The sequence below is a fragment of the Pogona vitticeps genome, chromosome 9 (genome assembly GCF_051106095.1).
Source record: "Pogona vitticeps strain Pit_001003342236 chromosome 9, PviZW2.1, whole genome shotgun sequence".
NCBI lineage: Eukaryota > Metazoa > Chordata > Lepidosauria > Squamata > Agamidae > Pogona > Pogona vitticeps.
Genome location: NC_135791.1, coordinates 16393633 through 16414745, shown reverse-complemented (window position 1 = coordinate 16414745; position 21113 = coordinate 16393633). Strand labels below are relative to the sequence as shown.

Genomic DNA, 21113 nt, shown 5'->3' with positions numbered 1-21113 from the left:
GGAGAGGATGGGGTGCGTCAGATACGTCTTGTAGGTGGAAGGGTGGAAAACTCTATGGCATATTTGTGGGCTATGATGTTGAGGACCCACACATCCTAGGTGATAGTGGATGCATGTGTTGAGCTCGGGTTATAATGCATCAAAACTGTTGCTCAGGTTTCCTCTCTGCCTTCTTAGTGGATGTTGCCAGCTTGTATTTAGTGGAGGAAGAGGCTGGGTTGAAATGATGTTGAGTAGATCAGTCTAATGTCTTTGACTGTTGAGATGGAGATTTGTAAGTGGAGAGGGCGCTTCCAGTGGGAGTGGTCAGTCATGTTGTGGTGCTGGATGGCATGTGGTTATCCCCACTTTTTTCGCATCCATTTTTTTGAGGAGGTCATGCATGAAGTTGTCTATTTTGGTGTTGAGGAGACCGTCCCCATCAAAAGGGACGTCCTCAATGTGGGACTTGGAGTCTTCAGGGAGATCTGCTGAACGAAGCCAGGCATGTCGGGGGGCGGGGTGATGGTTGTTGCCGTGCTTTTGGTTGCATAGTCTGCCACATGGTGAGCCAAATGAATTTGCTGCCCTGCCATTGAAAACAAATGGAAAATAAAAACATTTTCTCATTTCATTTTCTATGTTTCATTTTCATATGATCTGTTTCATGATTTTATGTACTTGTAGTTTCAGTTTCTCCAGCAAGAATTAAATACAATGTATGATGATGATGATTAACCTGTATGGAATCATTCCAATAAAAATACTATAATAGGAGTTTAAATAAATATTTATAGTAAACTTTAAGTATTTGATGCACTTAGTGTTTTAAATATTGAGTTAAGTCTTGGTGGTCCATGGCAACAAAAGATATTTAAAGGGGGCCTGTGGTAAAGAAAAGGTTAAGAACTGCTGTCTTATAGCTCAGTTTCTGCCAATTGAAACTACTTAGCCAGCAGTGACCGACAGCACTTTTTCCTTTTTATGTCACAATAGGATTCCCATAATTCTTTACTTGAATTTGGAGATAGCAGTCTTGAAATATTGGCTGACATCTCCAAAGAAGGTGTGTGGAAGAATCCAGTTCTTTTAAAGATTGTATCACAGCAGCCAGTGGACACAGAAGAAGGTAAGATATTGGTGATTTCTTTTGGAAACTTCCAGTTTTCTGGTGTGAAAACCAACTCTTCTTTTCTAATAGAATTTTTTGCTGGTGAAGAACTGAGCAGTGATAGGTATTCATAAATTCTTTGCTGTAGTATTCTGCTTCTTTTATTGCGAATCCCGAACTGTCCTTTTTAGTTTATTGATCAGTCATCAGTTTACCTGTTCTAAAGCCCCTATTGTAATGAAATCTGTCTCTTTTGTCAAATGTCCAGCTAGCAACATCAATGTCTAAATTATCCAGATCTTGCAAGACCCATTAAACACATTGATTCTTGAGTCATAACAAAAGTTTGGTTTTATCTTTGATTGCAGGTATTGTACATTAGTCTTGCAGTTATTTTAAACTGGGATAACTGAACTGGGATGGGATTTCTGTATCTGGAAATCTTTGCCTTTTCATTTACTGCAATAATTTAGACTGTGAAGTGAACTTAGAGATGACATAATAGGATAAGGATACAGACCATAAATGGCAACCACCTACTGCTACGTCCTAATGCACGAGATAAGTTATTGTGAGAAACTAATATGTGGTGATGCTTTGTTACCTTTTCCAGTCAATGTGCTGATTAAACGAGAAGGACCAGCTTTTCTGCAGATGCGAATAAAACATTTGATGAAGACAAACTGCCTTCCTCAAGCTGCTTCATTGTCCAAATTGTGTAAAGATTCCACAGAAATTTCAGATGTATCACCTTTCCTTCAAGCCTACATCACATGTTTGTGCTCCATGCATCCAAATGAAGAATCTATCAGAGAGGTGAGTGAGCAGTCACTGTAGCCTGGTTCTGTCAAAAGTGAGGACATTGTTTTCTTCAGCAACAGTAAATACAGATAGAAGACTATAGTCAAATCATAGAACATGATGGGCAAGACACAACTCCTGTGTGGCTGTGTAGCCGGAATGGAATCTGAGATCTTCCCCTTTCACTAACTGGGGAAGGATTAATGCAGGATCCCAAGTTCTGTCTTTGTCTTCAGCAGGATGGAAACTCTCCTTTGACCTTCTTAACAGAAATAAGGGTGAAGGTGAATAGATCTCCTATTATGGATCTAAACCTTTGCTGTTTTGGATCTGTTTTGGAAGGATGGTAGTAGTTCATTATGTCTGTACTTTTTTTTCTTGTTTATTTTCTCTACAGCTTTTCAGTACTGTGCTAAGTCATTTAAAATTGGGAAGCTGTTGTCTTATCAATCTAAAAAAAGTTCTAAACCGGTTGTAGTGCCTTAATTTAACTGACCACAGAAAACAACACATGGCAGATAACAGCACTTTTGGATCTCTCAGATCACACAATGTGTGAGTGGGAGAAAAAGATGTAAATGGTGGAAATAAAAGAATTACGTGAAAATAAAGTTTACTATTTGTCTTTATGTCAGTTACTGCAGAATCTACATTTCTGTGGTTTTTTTCTTTAAATTCCTTCAAAGGAATCCTACAAACTGCAGTTCTGTAAGATCACAGTGATATAATAGGTCAGTATTTATTCATTTAGTTAATATCTGAAATGGCTAGTTATATTCTGATTTTTATAAGTCAGCAATATATCTGGGCTTGAGCTAGTTGTAGCAGTGACACTGAGGCATAACTTTGTGTTACAGATAGCCTCTGAATTAGCACACAGTATTGCAGAAAGACCAGAAGGTGCTCCTGTAAGCTACCTTGCTTGTGCAAAGGGAAAGATGCCCTTCTATAAATTTTTACTACTAAATTCTGTTTCCTTTTTTAAAGATTGCGAAGGTAGACTGCAAAGTAGTTCTGGATATGATCTGTAACCTAGAAACCGAGGGCCAAGAGAGTACTGCATTTATTCTTTGTACCACATACCTCACTCAGCAGCTTCAGACTGCAAGTGTGTACTGCTCTTGGTAAGTAAGTGATTTGTTCAAATATTTATTAAATTTCCATATTTGTATTTTGCCATTAAAGAAGCTCTTAGGTTTGTTGTTATGTGCTTCTGCAACCCTATGAATGAGTGATCTTCAGAATGTCCTGTCCTCAACCGCTCCACTCACCTCTTGCATACTCAAACCTTTGGTGTCCTTCAGAGAGTTAATCCCTCTTGAATTTGGTCTTCCTCTTTTCCTGCTTCGTTTAACCTTTCCAGCTCCATTGTCTTTTCCAGAGAATCTTGCCTTCTCATGAGTTGCCCAAAGTTGGCCAGACTCCTTTTCATCATTTTGGCCTCCAGAGTTCAAGCTTGACTTGATCTAGGACCCACTTGTTCATCTTTCTGGCAGTCTAGGGTATATGCAAAGCTCTCCTCCAGCACCATATTTCAAACGAATCATTTTTCCCTGTCATCTTTCTTGACTGTCCAGCTTTCACACAAATATATGGAAATTCTAAAGGCACAACTACAAACAATTGCTACAAGAAAAACTGGTGGGAGACAGCAAAAAAGGCTAGCGTGGCTTCACAAAAAGCTCAGCGAGGACCTGAAAACAACAAAAATACACATATAGGAAGTGGAAAGGAATGCATTCAAGAGGATTGAAAGAACTGGCTGAAGAACTTTCAGAACCACTGTCTGTTATGTTCTTGAAATCATTGGAAATGGGTGAGGTGCCAGTTAAGTGGAGGAGGACTAACACTGTCCCTATCTTTAAAAGGGGCAAAAAAAGGAACGTCGGAAGTACAGACAAGTCAGCCTGACATAAATCTCAGGGAGAATTCTGGAACAGATTATAAAGCAGCCCCTATGCAGTCACTCAGAAAACAATGCAGTAATAGCTAGAGGCCAGCACAGATTTGTCAAGAACAAATTCTGGCAGGCTAACTGATAGACTGAATGCTGTATTTCTTGAAATCAACAAAACATTATAGAAAATGGCCCATGATATTTTGATTAGCAAGCTAACTAGGTGTGGGCTGGAGAGAAAACTGTCAAGTAGATACACAGTTGGGTACAGAATTGTACTCGGAGAGTGATGATTGATGGCTTCTTCTTAGGCTGGGTGGAGGTAACAAGTGGGGTACCTCAAGGCTCTGTCCTGGGTCCAGTGATCTTTAGCATTTTTATTAATGACCTGGATCAGGGGATGCAGGGGATGCTGATCAAATTAGCAGATGACACAAAATTGGGTGGAATAGTTAATACCCTGGAAGGCAGAAACAACATTCAAAATGATCTAGATAGATGAAAACAAGAAAATGAAATTTACCAGGGATAAGTGCAGAGTACTGCACGTAGGAAAAAGAAACCAAAAACACAGTTAAAAGATGGGTGATACCTGCCTCAACAATACTACAAGCACCAGCAAGAATGATCTTGGAATTGTCTTTAGTAGTTTATTGGCTCTCACTGAAGTGAGAGCTGGACCATAAAGAAAGCTGACCGCCGAAGAATTGATGCCTTTGAATTGTGGTGCTGGAGGAAGCTCTTGAGAGTCCCCTGGACTGCAAGGAGAACAAACCTATCCATTCTGAAAGAAATCAACCCGGAGTGCTCACTGGAAGGACAGATCCTGAAGCTGAGGCTCCAATACTTTGGCCATCTCATGAGAAGAGAGGACTCCCTGGAAAAGACCTTAATGTTGGGAAAGTGTGAAGGCAGGAGGAGAAGGGGACGACAGGATGAGATGGTTGGACAGTGTCACCGAAGCAACCAACATGAATCTGACCCAACTCCGGGAGGCAGTGGAAGATAGGAGATCCTGGCGTGCTCTGGTCCATGGGGTCACGAAGAGTCGGACACGACTAAACGACTAAACGAACGAGTTTATTGGCAAATCATACAAGCTGAATATGAGACAACAGTGTGATGTGGTTACAAAAGAAAAACAAATGCTATTTTGCATTGCATTAACAGAAGTATAGTCTCCAAATCCTATGGGGTACTATTTTCCCCTCTATTCAGCACTGGTTAGTCCTCATCTTGAGTACCGTGTCCAGTTCTGGACACCGTACTTCAAGAAGGATGCCAACAAATTGGAACAAATTCAGAGGAAGGCAACAAGGATGATCAGGGGGCTGGAAATCAAGCCCTATGAAAAGAATTGAGCATGTTTAGCCTTGAGAAAAGAAGATATGATAGCACTTCTGGATGATCTTGGTCTTGGTCTCTAGTGACACATCCTTACACTTGGTGATCTTTTTTTAATTCCTTCATAGCAGCCTTTTCGAGTCTCAATCTTTTCCTGATTTCTAAGCCCTTAGGTAATAGATGATAAAATAACAACTTGGTAATGGTTCCTTCTGTTTTTTCTTCTAAAAAAATTGACAGAATGACTGGATTGCTCTGTTTCATATACTGTTAAATCTGTGACTATCTTTCCACTGTTTCCTAGGAACTAAAAGGTGGATATTGGGGAAAAATGAATCTGTTGTATGTTGCTGAACAAAGTGAGGTCAACCATGGAGAAATAGGGATGGGAGACACAGAATTACTGGCTTTTTTCACTTTATTTATAAAAGTTGGTTGGCAAATCATACTATCGAATTTTGGTAGCAAACCTCTAAATGCCATTAAAGAAAAGTAAAAATGCATGTTTTAAAATATTTTTATTATTTGCTGTTGAAGTTCAAAAGCAAATCATGAAGAATAAGCATTCAGCACTTCAATTTTGCTCTGACAGCAATTTAATTGTCCCAAGATACATCAAGTCATATACTACTCATGGAATACATTTGGTCAATGAAATTACTCTCAGTATTTTAAGGTGGTTCTTCATCAGATTTTGTTCTTTGTGCATTTAAATATTATTACTGCTTGAGCCTCCCCTCATCACCCAGATTCTGCAACCAGAAGCTACGTCATTTTTATGGCCAAAACTTGTTATCAAACACTTTAAGCCTTCTCCAGTAACTCAGGCCTAATAACTGTATTAATACTGTATGTTACTGGATTTTTTTCTTGTTATCTGGTGGTGTTCAAGCTTTTTTTTCTTGTTATCTGGTGTATGCTATAGTGTCAGTGATCTGTAAGATTTCATACATGTACACTATTATGTTTTCTCTCTCTAGGGAACTAACTTTATTTTGGAGCAAGCTACAAAGAAGAATCGATCCATCTTTAGATTCTTTCCTGGAGCGATGTCGGCAGTTTGGCATTATTGCTAGAACACTACAACATCTGTTCTTCTTGATAAGAGTCATACAAGCTGAAGTACGTGCCTTTCTGTGTTCTGCTGCCAGCTGTTACCTTTATCTTTGGGTAAACAAAATGTATCACGAGATTAGCTTGTTTTTAAAAAAACCAGAAAGATGGTAACATTTGGGTTTATCTGCTGCAGTCACCAATGGCAGATTTCTTTGGCTGGAGACAGTACTGTATCTTTACCTTTCTTGCAGCTTCACCAGGCTGCTATCCTCTGTTCTGCAGGGGTGTCTTGTTTATTAGTTAGGAATATTTCTGTAGTGCTGCTTATTTGTAGAAATCAGGTACCAAGGTTGGCTGGCTTTTTTAGGGAAAAAAAGCTTGGGCTCTAGGGAGACTCCAGGAAAGGTGAAGGCCTTTTTACAGTTATGAGCTAATGCTGTGGCTTCTGAGTTGGCTCATTTACTCTCTGGTGCAGGTGGGTGCTTTACAATAGGAAAGTATGTTTCAGTTGGCAAAAAATGTTTAGTGACTCATTCATTTATTTTCTCTTGGAACGACTGGTGTAACATTATGGGTTATATTTGTGACATGGATATTCCACATTTAAATCTCTAGCCAGAAACTCTTAAGCTGCCGTCCTTAATATCTACAGTAAGAGGTTAATGGTACCAGGTTAGTAGTAATATTGATTATGACTAGCGATGGGTGATTCAAATCTCCCGGGAGAGATGAATACAGAACCCACCATTACAGCTGGCCACCCTCTCCCCACAACCGGGTGTCTACTTACAGCATGGCACATGCTGCTGTTGATCTTCTCTCTGCACCAATCACAGAAGTAGCCTGGCTGGGGCTTCCGTACCTCCCTGTGTTGCTGGCCAATCTTGTGAGGGGGCAGGATAACAAGCCTCTCTGCACAGCCACTGATTGGTCAGCAGCACAGGGAGGCATGGAAGCCCCAGCCAGGCTACTTCTGCAATTGGTGTAGACAGATGACCAACACCAGTGCATGCCAAACTGTAAGTGGATACCTGGTTGGGTGGGGGGAGGGTTTAATCAGGCTGGCCAGCTCTGATGGCGGACTTTGTATTCGCCTCCCCCAGGATTACGATACTGCTGTACCAGGAAAGGGGTGACAGTAATGGTATCTTGGCTTATTCTACTTTAAAAGGTTCTTCCAGGAGTAACATAAGTTGGGGCAGGGAACTGCCACCCTGGACTGCCACTACTTGGTAGGATTTTTAAAAATGGAAATTAGTTGGTGCTCTTTAAAAGGTTTAATGAAATAACATCAGTAATAGTATTTGGGGAAAATGTATTGAATCATGGAATGGTGATAACATAGGTGAAAAATGTGGATCGAAATATTCAGAAAGAGCAACCTGTGTTTATTTAATAGGCTTTTATTCTATTGTGTTTATGAATTGATATATTGGGGGAAATTAATTTATGTTTTCTTCTCTCCTCTTTTTCAAAATTAGGCTGAAGAAGCAGGGCTTGCTGTGTCAATTCTGTTATGTGTGAGAGCCCTGCAGCTCAGATCGAATGAAAATGATGACATGAAGACCTCTGTATGCAAAACCATTGCATGCCTTCTGCCAGAAGACCTTGAGGTTCGGAGAGCATGCCAGCTCACTGAATACTTGCTGGAGCCAAGTGAGGAGGGGTACAATCTACTGGAAGAACTCTACCTGCAACCAGACCAGAAATTTGATGAAGAAAATGCTCCCGTTCCAAACTCACTCCGTTGCGAGCTCCTGTTGGCTTTGAAGGCTTATTGGCCATTTGATCCAGAATTTTGGGACTGGAAAACTTTGAGGCGAAATTGTCTCAGACGGTTAGGGAAAGAAGTTTCCGAGTCAGAGGAAGACCTGAGTTGCAACGAGATGATGTTCAACGAAACTGAACTGTTAGATAGTCTCCTCAGTGACTGTGAAGAAACCAGGGAAGAAAATAATTTTGAAGGTCTAAATCAGCCTAAAGAAAGAGTGAGGGTCAAAAAGCCAATAGGCTCCTCAGAAAGATACCAGAGGTGGCTTCAGTACAAGTTCTTCTGTCTCATCTGTAAAAGGGAGTGTATAGAGGCCAGAATACTTCACCATTCTAAGATGCATATGGAGGATGGCGTTTTTACATGTCCAGTGTGCATAAAAAAGTTCAAGAGGAAGGATGTCTTTGTGACTCATGTAATGGAGCATGTGAAAATGCCTCCTAGCAGGAAATACCGTGCAAAGAAAAAAATCCTGATAAAGAAAGAGAGATTGACAAAGAACAGTCTACCTGTTGCTTCCACACGACTAGAAGAAAATCAATCATTGGAAATAATACCCTGCAAAAAACCCAGAACTGACACACAAGACTATGTCACGTTTAGCAAGCTGGAAAACTGCCACTTGCAGGACAGAGACGTATACCCATGCCCAGGCACAGATTGCTCTAGAGTGTTCAAGCAGTTCAAGTACTTAAGTGTTCATTTAAAAGCTGAGCACCAAAACAATGACGAAAATGCAATGCACTACTTGGACATGAAAAACAGGCGTGAGAAGTGTTCGTACTGCAGGAGGCATTTCATGTCAGCATTCCATCTACGGGAGCATGAACAGGTGCACAGCGGTCCTCAGCCTTACATGTGTGTGTCTGTGGGATGCTATGCTAGGTTTGGCTCTGTGAACGAGTTGTTACATCACAAGCAGCAACATGATGATCTGCGTTATAAATGTGAGCTCAGTGGGTGTAACATTGTTTTCAGTGACTTGGGACAGCTCTACCACCATGAAGCTCAACATTTTAGAGATGCATCGTACACATGTAATTTCCACGGCTGTAAAAAGTTCTATTATTCAAAAACAGAGTTTACAAATCACTTATCGATGCATATTTCCAATGGTGAAATGAAGGAAGTGCTGATTAAGCATGAGGAAGATGTTTCTAGGGACAGGCTTGTCTGCCTCTCAGATTCAGAACTGTATGAACAAGAAGGCCCATCTCATCTTCCTGAGAGTCTTAGTTTGCCTTCTGGATCTACAAATTCAGAAGGAATCTTAGACATTAAACAAGAGCCTTTATCTGATGGTGAGGTGGATGGCAAAAGTAATGGCAGTTTTGTAAGCAGTGTTGCTTCCCCAGCCAATGAGAAGCAGATGACCGTATTGACTGAAACAATAGACTGTGCGAATTCAGTTTCTGGTGTTTTATTGCCCCATGACAAAGTCTTCCTCCCATCCAATTTAAAAGAGCAATACTCAAATGTGGCTGTCTACTTCGATGGGAAAAGGTTTACCTGTGGCTTTGAAGGTTGTGGATCAACATACAAAAATTCAAAGGGTATACAGAAACATCTTCGAAGGGCTCATCCATACCATTTCAAACTTAGAAGGAAGCTAGGCCTGAAAGCTAAAGATGCTAATCAGTTAACTGAACGTCTGCAAAATAGCACTGCTGGAGAGATTCATTCAGAGGTCCAGAATCATCCAAATATAAATGCAGACTCTCTGGGCATTATTGATTGTAATACAAATTCTAAAAATAAAGGCTATTTAAAGGAAGAACCCTGGCCCTCTTCCCCGGAAACCTCCTTTTTTGAACATCCTAAAGCATCAAGCACAGAAGATGCAATGTTGGAACTTCTTTTGGGCTTGAAGCATTTAAGTTTGAAAAATACAAGCGCTCGTCTTGGAAGTTCTTCCAGGCTACTGCAGTCATATCCATCAAAGTGCCCCAACTCTGAAGATGAATCTACCTCAGACCATTACTCTGAAGAGCAGCAAGGCAAATTACCAAACCAATACCTTACTCAATTGGCAGCCAAGCCATTTTTCTGCGAGCGCCAAGGTTGCACTTGTGAATTTGTGACACGAGAAGCATTGTTGACTCATTATGTTAGAAAACACAATTATTCAAAGGAGATGGTGCTTCAGTTGAACATGTTTCAGTATCGCTATTCACCTTTTAAATGTCATATTTGCCAAAGATCATTTACAAGAAAAACGCATCTTAGAGTACATTATAGGAACAAGCATAAGCTTGGCAAAGTGACAGCAACTCAGAAACTGTTTGCTAATGAAAGTTTTGAAGATATGGGTGATTATGCTGAGGATACGCTGAACAGCAGTGTGGCTTCTGTGTCTCCTTTCTATGCCAATACAGAGGAAGAGCTTGATGACCAAGCTAAACTTACTGATGAACAGCTCTGTCATCCCAAGAAGGAAGACCTCAGTTCTGAAACAGATCTGGAGTCTAGTGAAGATGCAGAAAGCTGTATATCTGGGAAACAGACTAAACTCTCTGCTCTGGAAAGCCATCGGAAAGGTCTGGAAGCACAAGAGGGAAGGGGAAGTAAAAGAACAGTTGCCAAAGGAAACTTATGTTACATTTTACATAAATACCACAAGCCGTTCCATTGTATTCATAAAAATTGTAATTCTGCCTTTACCAACCAGAAAGGCTTGATTCGTCACTACAGAACTGTACATCAGTATAACAAAGAACAGCTCTGCTTGGAGAAAGACAAAGCGAGATCGAAGAGGGAACTTGCCAAATGTAAAAAAATATTTGTGTGTAAACATAAGGCATGCAGCAAGCGTTTCCTGTGTTCCAAATCACTTGCTAAGCACTGCAGTGACTTTCATGCCCTTGACCATGAGGAGGATTCAAAAGTGCTTTCTGAAACTGAAGCAGTGAGATTCCCTTGTCGTCATCCTCACTGTCCTGCTGCATTTTATTCCCTGCACAAGCTACAGCATCACTTGACGGAAGAACATGCTAAGGGGGGAGAAATGAATAAAGATATTGAAATCCATTGTGATCGTAATGGCTGCAACCGGGTTTTCACAACTTACAGCCGCTATGCGCAGCATGTATATTTTCGACACAGTGATTATGATGGGATGTCGGGAGGTACCAAAGAAAAAGGGAACCACCTCAAAGATAATCGGGAACAAAGCTGCTTAAAAAATCGATGTCTCAGACATGAAGTGAGTGAGAAAAAGAGACAGACCAATGAAAAAGTTGAAAAAAACAATAATAAAAATAAAGGAAAGCAGTTGTATAACTTCAGAACAAAGGAGGAAGCCCTGCAGATGTGCAGAGACAACTGCAACCAGACACAGTATCCTTGCATGATTCAGGGGTGTCCCTCAGTAGTAAAACTGGAAAGCAGTATTGTGAGACATTATAAGCGTACCCATCAGATGGCCAGTGTTTATATAGAGCAGCAATATGAGGAACTTGTACTTTGTGTTGAATGTGGTACTGTGATAAATGACTCCTGTTTAGAAGCAAATCGGGGTTCAAATAAAGAAGCAAGCCGAAACTTTAAGCAGGAGATGACAGTGCATTCTGCATATCAACATGGAAGGGAAGAGCAGCTTGTTCTAAACTCAGATTGTGATCATGATGAGAGAGGCATTAAAAATGGCAGGTGCTCTGTGGGTGACACAGCCCAGGAGGCTGGTATCATTTTGTGTACAGACCCTTTAAAACATGTCCACAATTCCAAAACCAGATGTTTTGAAGAATGTAATCGAATGAAGTCAGCTCAGCAGTGTGAAGCAGAAGACTTTCCAGGAAGTGATGGGAGAGAGAACATCTACTCCACAAAGTCAGATGTACAGTTACCAAAAGAGAAAGATGCTAATGACAAGCAACATACATCAACTCACCCGAGCACTAAAAAGCTTCCTGCTCTGAAAGAAAAAGTGCAGAAACCCTTTGATTTAAAATCCTTCAAGCCAATGGGTTTTGAGTCCTCATTTTTGAAGTTCATTCAAGAAAGTGAGGAACGAGGAGATGACGATGACAGTGACGATGATTTTGAGGACAAGTGGGAGCCAACGAAACAATATGAAATGGATGAAATGGTAAAAAAGGATAAAGACTCAAAAAGGGATTTATTGCAGGGGAGGGCTAGATATGAAAATGTCCCAGCAGCAGCCGTGTCCAAGAGGAATACTGGTTCCAGAGCTCCTGGGCAGCTGAGAGGAATACAGCCCCTGTTGTCAACAGACTCTCCTTCTATCCCTTCTCTGGAAAACCTGAGGGCCATATTGGACAAGGCATTAACAAACTGTGGGGACCATGCCTTAAAACAACTTCATTATTTACGACCAGTTGTTGTTCTTGAAAGATCAAAGTTTTCCACGTCCCTCATAGATTTCTTTCCAACAAAAAAAACAGATCACCTTTGTGTGGGAAGTTCGTAAATTGTTGTGTTTATTTAAAAGAAAAACAAAAAAAAAACTGCCTCCACTACTGCTACATGGGGAAAATTTGCTAATTTGGTTCTTTGCACCTGTCATTGAGGTTAGATTAGGCTGTTCAGTCCCATGAATGTATGACATCTGTCCACAGTAGAGGTTGGCAACTTGTGGTTTTCCACCTGTTACTGACCCGCAACTCCAACCAGCCATACCCAGCATTGTCAACAGTAGGGGCTGGGTGTTAGGAGTCTACCAACATAGAAGGTTGCAAGTTGTCATGCTGTGGTTTACAGTATTGGCTAATATAGCTCCCCTGTTAAACTGAAGAGAGTGAACTAGTATTTTGGTGCTACTTAACAGAAATATTGTGGGGAGTTTCCTCTTGCAAAGTAAATGTGCATGATTGTATATGGAACAAGTACTTAGGGTACCAAGGATGGGATGGGAGGGTTGGGTGGGAGGATGGAAATCTTACTTGACTTGAATGTGCACCTCATGGTGCTTTGTGTAACATATTGTACACTACAGCATCTTATATTTTTTGAGTTATGCGTTTCAATAAAAGGAATTTTTTCACCCATTTTGGTTGACTATACAGCCGGTGTACATAGCAGAGGACAAGCTGAACTCAGTGTTGCCTGTGGTAGTTTTAAATTTTGGGGTGTTACTTCAGTGTAATTGTATATGTCTGTATTTACATGTGAGAAACTGTTTAGTGTAAGCTATTTAAGAAAGAATTAGGGAACTAACAAAATGAAATGTACAGTGTTTTTAAGGTATGCCAAATGAGATAGCTTGGGACATGAAAATTCATGAAACTATGTTTTCAAAAAAAATGTCATTTACGGGACCTTAAGGGTAGGGAAAGAAATTAAATGTAGGCAGAAGAATGTTAGAAAGACTCAGTTATTCAAATTTGGTGGTTGGAACTGTGTAGACAAGCATTGCTGTTCATCTAGTCGTTTATTTCCCTGGGTTTTTAAAATTAGGAGTTACAAGCATTCTAGGAATACTATGTACTTTATTAACTTCAGTCCTCCACACCACCCCCCAGGTTTCAAGTACCTAATTAGAAGAAAGCAATCTAATATCCTAGTGGTTACATTTCTAATTCTTCTGAACTTTTAAAACAATTATTCTTACTGAATATGGTAGTCATCTTTAGCTATACAGTGGTGCCCCGCATGACAACGATAATTCGTTCCCCTGAAATCGCTGTTAAGCGAAATCGTCGTCATGCGAAAAACAATTCCCCATTGGAATGCATTGAAACCCATTTAATGCGTTCCAATGGGGAAATTACCTTGTCATCCAGCGAAGATCACCCATAGGGAAGCCATTTTCCGAGCGCCGATCAGCTGTTAAAATGGCTGCCCTGTGAAGCACGGGTCCGGAAAACACAGGGCGAACCTGATGATCAGCTGGAAAAAATCGTTGTCTTGCGAACAAATGGTTCGCGAAGCACGGACCTAATCGTCAAACGAAAATCCCCCATAGGAAACAGCGTTTTGCGATCACAAAAAAATCATCCAGCGGATTCGTCATTTAGCGGGGTTGTCGTCATGCGGGGCACCACTGTACATTTTACAGAGCAGTTGCATACTATGCAAAAATCATTTATGTGCTTCTTTATATTGTTAATCTTTATACTGTATATCTTTATACTGTTAACCAATGCTGTAGGCTATAAAGCTAGCACTGATGTTTAAAAAATCTTCTAATATACCTCTAATATTTTCCTTCTTGAGGAATTGAAGAATAGTGTTCTTATGCTGCTTTCATATTTCTTCTGTTCCTTCAAAATACCGTGGTAGTACCATGGGCATTGATGTACTCCATGATCACTTTCCCAGTTGTCACCAACATTTGTTTGCACTTTAAATTTGCTTTGACTTGTTGAGGTCATTATTTTCGGTATGCTGCCCAATGTACTAGCCACCCCAGCTTTTATAATAAGGGCTGTCAACCTTGGGAATATAAGCCTACTTGGAATCATTTTGTTAGTGATAGAAATTATCCAATGGAGAGCAGCTTTGGTGGAAAATAACAAATGTACAAATATTGCCTTGGAAGATCAGACCAAAGATGTAATTTTCATTCCTGGACTGTTTTCAAGTCCCAAGTCTGATGTCCCTGTAAATTCCCCTTTGGGATTTTATGGAGATAGCAGTCCCCTCCTTGTCTCCTTCTCAGTGATATACTGTACTTTAATCTGAAGAAGGAATTCATTTTAGATGTATGTGCATTACTAAGAGCCAATAAGAAAGGGGCTTATTTTTCTATTCCTTTTTGATGGTTTTGTCATGTTGAGGAAAGAAGGAAGCGTTTCAGAGTTTTAACAGTCCACATTCACTGTGTCAGCAGCATTATTCATGAAGCAGTTTTGTCTTTACAGACCATGTTATCTCTGTTACAGAGGGTCAAGGAATTCATAAGAGACACACTGACCTACTGCAACAGTTCAGAACCGTTGAATGTCACATCAGCTTAACAAGCTTGCTCTGTGGGTTGGTTAAGGTACATGGCCGAAGCAGTTTATAATGCGCTTTTAGGAATTTTCTTTTCCCATCCACAAACCAGGGTCTGCTAGTTTTAACAGTATTAAATAGCATTATGTAACCCTGGAGCAGTTTTTAAAAATAGAATATCTCAAAGTTTCCCCTGACATTGGCAGTGTTTGCCCTTTCCGCTTCTAGTATTGGTCACCGTTTCGCATTAAATCATTTGTAAGGGAGAAGACTAGACATACAACATTGAATATAAGCTTGCAGGAATATAAATGAAGCTGTATAAGGCTGGAAAGAGAGTTCTTTCATACCTCAGTTCAAAATACATTAAATTCTAACAAGATAATTACGGCATGTTATATTCAAAATCTCCCCAATTCAGAAGAATCATGCAGAGGCTTTAGTAACCCCCAGGTTTCACTGTCAAATTTACAAAAAAATCATTTTCTAGCCAGTAGTCATCTGGTTTTGGGTTGAGGATGTTTTTACCTGTTCTACAGTAAGCTTTTTAACAATTTCGACTGTTAATTTGTCTTTTAGTAAAACAGCAGGTGCCCATGCTGCACCTCTTCCTAGGGAAGGCAAATTTGGGCTCATGCCATATGACCTGATTAGCCACTGTAGTGCACTCCAATTTATTTTATTATTATTATTCAGAAAGCACAGGTAGTGCAAAATGCAGGAGCCAGACTGTTGCCTGCTGCATATTTTACAGAACTGGCTTTACTGACTTCCAGTTCTGTGAATCCAAGGTGCTGATTTTGACCTAAATAGCTTTAGGCCAAGGTATCTGAAATATTACCTCTTTTTGCTTGTCCAGAGTGTGAGATTTTCAGTAGAGAGACTGTTGCGTGTCCCATCACCACGTTGGCTTTCTTTGTAGCAGCACTTTGGCTCTGGAGGAGCCTCGTGACGCAGTGGTTAAACTGCTCTACTGCAGCCAAAACTGTTGTCACAACCTAATATTCGCTCCCAGGTGGTTGGCTCAAGGTTGACTCAGCCTTCTATCTTTCGGAGGTTGATAAAATGCATACCCAGCTCGCTGTGTGTGGGGGGGATGTGTAGCCTGCATAATTAATTTATAAACTGCCCAGAGAGTGCTTGAAGCGCTATGGGATGGTATATAAGCAGCACACTTTGCTTTGCTTTTGGAATTCCTTTGCAAGAGAAACAGGCTTCCTCGATCTGGTGAAGTATGGGTATTCTTTATGGCCTTCATTCTCTAAAAGAGGTTCTGAAGCTGGCTTTTAACATTTCTGATCTGCTTTTAAGGAATGCTGGCTTTTAAAATTGGTTTTTGTTCTTTAATCTGTTTTTCATTTTTTTAAAAATCTTTTTGTTTTGCATTTCTTGTAAATTCAGCACTTTGGTGAGCAAATAGGTAAATATTTTATATGTAAATATTTTAATAAATACATTTCTTAAAGACAGAGTAGACCTTAGAAATACATGGACTTGGAAAGGCACTATCAGATTACAACATATTAACTTTCTAAAGTACAGTATGTGTTGGTTAGTAGAAGGTACAAAATACTGTAATACATTTGTGTTGTTTTTAGTCCATTCAAACTCTTGTACGTTTTTCAGTTTTTCTGAACTTTACTACTTATGTAAACACATTTTATGCTCATATCTAAACATACGATGACACATTTCTTTAACTATAAATACAGAGATAGTAAATATTCTTGATAAAGCAAGTATCCTTGATAATAACCTTGACAACTTGATTAAATAACCAGAAGCTAAATGTGGGTTCACAGGATACAATATTCCCTAGGGTTCTCTAAGCAGAAACAAATAGTACTGCTGTACAGATAGCCCTTAATTATAACTGAGAACTCAATATTGTTAGATAGCCATGTTTATATTTGAGAAATGGGACTTCAGAGGATTTCTGTGCTTAAGTCCTGAGGACCAATGGCACATAAAAAGCAAGCTAATTTGCAGTTCTGGGCAGCAAAAGAAAATTATGTTCTGATATTCAACACAGTCAGTCCTTAAGGATTTTTCTCTTCCAATAATACAGCCTCTGATTGTGCTCTTAAATATTTGTGATTCTTTGATGTCCAGCTGAAACTAAATCTTTTTTTAAAAAATTAAGGAGCTAAGATCTTTTGCTGCCTTTAAAAATATCTTTCTTGCCTTATGTTTTTAGATGTTGTAATTTGCTAAAATAAATGCACTTTCTTCAGGTATTCACTTGGCCAAACATCCAATATGTAAAATGATACCATAGTTTTATGTGCACTGCCATTCTTTCACCTGCTGCATCTGCTTTGGAAAAAGACATGTAAAATCTCCGGAACATTCGAAAATATGGGGAGAGAAGGAATGCTCTTTTCTAGAAAAAAAATGAAATATTGTCAAAAATTGAAATATATTTAATACTTATTTCGGTATTTAAACCAAAACATATTTTACTTCTTTAAGCAACATAGAATGCTTCATTTGGTTAGTATATGAAATTGTACTACATGGCATATAAAAGGCCTTAGTTTTGTACAAGTAGAATTGTGGCTATACCTGCACTAAAGAGAGATCTGCAAGCTGCTAGACCCTATACTACCTAAGCACATGTATCTTAGTTTTTGCCACCTGAAAAGCTGGGGAGAATAAAAATTGAAACTACAGATTTTGTAATAAAATAAAAATGTGTTATTTGGACAGAAATAGCTTTGCTTCTACTGTGAACACCCACCAAGCTAGCTGGAAAAAAGATAAACAGAAGAGGGCAAGCAATAATCTACAAATAATAAATACTCCCCCCCCCGCTCCCCTTATGAAAATGGTAAGCTATACCAGGTACAGTGGACCCTCGACTTACAGACGGCTCGACTTACAGACTTTTCAAGTTACAGACTCCTCTGGCTGCAAAATTTAGATTCGACTTGCAGCTGGAGAATCGACTTACAGACCAGAAAACACCCAAAATGGAACAAAAATAGAATAAAAACTGCTGGTTATGGGATTAATCGGTTTTCAATGCATTGTAGGTCAATGGAGATTCGACCTACAGACTTTTCGACTTGCAGCCACCATTCCAATATGGATTAATTCCTTAAGTAGAGGGTCCACTGTACTAAAATGATACTTGGAATTTGAGTAGATCTGAAATATATGCAGAAATTATCACTTCTAATTCTATAGATCATTTTGTATAAAATTTTCTTACTGTATATTGAGTAAAACCTTATCTTGCAAAGTATTTACATAAATATATTATCAGAGGGGTCTTTCCTATCCATCCACAGGAAAAACAGTAACATTGTTCGTGGGAAAACATAATTTTACACACAACCCTTGACTTTCACATCTGTATCTAGAAGTGCTGTACATTTGATGTTTTGGAGGTTATTATCATGATTATTTTATTCTTGGAAAGAAAAATGAACATGAGTTTTGATGCTTGTTTTTAAAAACACAAAATTATATTGTTAATAGTAGGTTATCTGGAATCTGCCTTTACATATCAGACATTGAATGTAACTTTACTGCATCTTCTGTGTATTATGTTTTGTGGTTTCATGATAATGGCTTCTTACATATGCTTACCTTCTTGATTCTAGAAGACATTTAAAGATGCATGCTGTGCTACAGATCAGTCAACAGACTCCACACACTCTGCATTTAAAGGTGTTTCTCTATTAGGGGTGGGTAATTTAAGGCTGTCCACTCATATATCAAGTTGCATCTGCCATCCTTGCATAAGGCCTGATGGAAGTTGCAACTGAACAATTAGGAGGACTATTCATTTCCCATCTGTGCCCTCATCCATGATGTTTGGGACCCCTTGTAAAATGTGTGGCAAAGATAAATGTTACCTGCTTATTTTATCGCAAAAACGCAGCATTTTGGTCTTAAATGCTTGGGCTGAACCTTGAAACATACTGAAAGTTTCTTTTTCATGCTATCTCTGGATGCATATGTTGCTTTGTTTCTATACTTGGTATATCATTTAAAAATTCCACATACTGGCTGGTTGCAGTTTACAGTGGAAGCAGTTCAAAGTTTAATACATCTAGTTGGCAAAGACCGTAATCAAACAGGAGCACCAAGGTTATCAAGATCTGTTCTTGATCATCCCAGAGTGCAGGACACGCAACAATGGGCTCAAGTTACAGGAAGCCAGATTTCGATTGAATATCAGGAAAAACTTCCTGTTAGAGCAGTATGACAGCGGAACCCGTTACTTTGAGAGGTGGTGTGTGCTCCAACACTGGTGGTGTCCATTCCTGCATCAAGCAGAGGCTTGGACTTCTTACAGGCCCCTAACAAATTCACTATTTTATGATTCTATGAAAAGTAGCAACATGAATTGCTGGATAGCTCGGTGGTTCAGGTACCTGGCTACAGAGCCGGAGGCTAGGAGTTCAATTCCCCAATGTGCCTCCTTGATAGGCTGGACTCCGTGATCCAGACAGTCCCTCTTAGCTCGGCAGTTCTAAGGTGACAATTGTTTGAAAAATACTAGCCAAGTGCTGAACAATCAGAAATATGTTTTAACCATTTTTTTCCCATGAAGTTAGTGTGGCTTGCTTTCACTTATAGCAGTTGAGTTTCATAAGCTCATCTGGTTCACTACTGGAACCTTTTGACTATTAGGAATGGAGAAAAAGCTGTGGCCTGTTATCTTAATCTTGGAAAGTGAATGATAGTGTGATATCTGTAATTGACAGTAGCTATGCTAGGGCCTTGCTTTCGCATTCTAAAATATACAAAAAGAGTGATAAAAATAATAGTTCCTACAGTCATTACTGAATGATCTCTACAGCCGAAAATGCATATCTATATTGTTACTGTCCACTGAAGTACAAAATACAGTATCAGAAATCTGCATACTGATGCCGAAGAAAGTTCTGTCGAAGATGATTACAAGAAGATTTGGAAAGAAAGGTTATCAAAATACATATTAGGAGATGCCGAAAATACTACTATAGAATTGACATCAGGCAATTAAACTATTGGCAAGGTTTCCTTTTGGCTGCTGCAGTTTTGGATATTAAAAGTTGTGACTCGCTTCCCAATTATCAGCCATGAAGAAGGATGTTTGCGTGCACGCACGCGCACACACACACACACACAAATACAAATTACAGAACAAGCTTTGGATTATGTCACAAAAAAATGTTGGCAAAGCCTGCAATGATGTGGAAATAAATGATAAGTAACACCTCTGCCCAAGTAGTGTGTACCCAAATCCATGCTATCAATGACTCTTCTCCACCTCAGTTTTTAATTTCTGTAATTTAAATATATGGCTGTAAGCAATGTGACCTAGCATACAATTTGACCTCTGCCTTGTAGAGGTGAGCTGCCTCAATTATATATGATTTTCTTAGCTTTTAAAGAGAGTTTGAAACTTACACCTAGCAATGTTACCTGTCTATTGAATAATTTGCATAGCTTCACAAAACTAAAATGTACTGTTCTAGACTGTAGCACTTCTCCCAGATATGCCTCCAATTACCATTAATGACGGATTTTAAAAGTCATTCTTTTAATAGAAAAGGGAATTTATTTGAATGTGGGTTCAGAAGCTTTAAACTTGTCCAGACTCCAGTGTATAGCATATGGGGAGAAGGACAAGCTAAATTCACCCTGTCATTTTTTTTTGTAGGGCAGGGAGAACGGCTTCATGGGGAATATTTAAATATGTAATATTTCCTATAGAATAGCACTTGTTTATTTTATAGTATACTTTAAAAAAGTATACATGTGTTAAGTTCCATAAGCGTATCCAGGCAACATGATGATAATGTTTTAAAGAAAAATCCCTTTTTGTCTAATATATAACCTTGGTTTTTTATGTCAGTGGGGGCATAGCAGAGAGCCTTCTCTGTGGCTGCTCCCAGACTTTGGAACTCCCTCCCACAGGAAGCCCTATCTTTGTTGCCCTCTGGCAAGCAGGCGAGGATCTTTCTCTTCAGGCAGGCTTTCCCTTAGTGACCGATTGACTAGGAGACAGCAAATGGGGTGGTTTATATGTTTCTGCTTTTAACTGTTTTCAATAATGCTTTTACCTATTTTTAATGTGTTATTCTGTTAAAATATTTGAATAATTTACTGTTTAGCTTTTAATATTGTGTTTTTATTTATGTAAAAACATGCTAAAACAGCCCCTTTTTTAGAGAGAAAGACAGGGTAAATATTTTAAATAAATTAAAAACAATAAAGATGGATTGTTCAGGAAGGGATTTCATGAATGGATCAAATATTTT

The 21113-nt window shown here is 39.3% G+C and overlaps 1 protein-coding gene across 1 annotated transcript in view; it reads left to right on the top strand.

Moving 5' to 3' along the window:
- RLF (RLF zinc finger) overlaps positions 1-12965 on the top strand; it is a 48876-nt gene extending 35911 nt beyond the window's left edge. The window contains exons 4-8 of the mRNA XM_072980252.2: positions 976-1108; positions 1704-1906; positions 2879-3015; positions 6113-6254; positions 7670-12965. Coding sequence (XP_072836353.2) covers positions 976-1108; positions 1704-1906; positions 2879-3015; positions 6113-6254; positions 7670-12388 — 5334 coding nt within the window. The 3' untranslated portion in view covers positions 12389-12965. The remainder of the gene's footprint in view (positions 1-975; positions 1109-1703; positions 1907-2878; positions 3016-6112; positions 6255-7669) is intronic.
- Positions 12966-21113: the final 8148 nt, after the last annotated feature.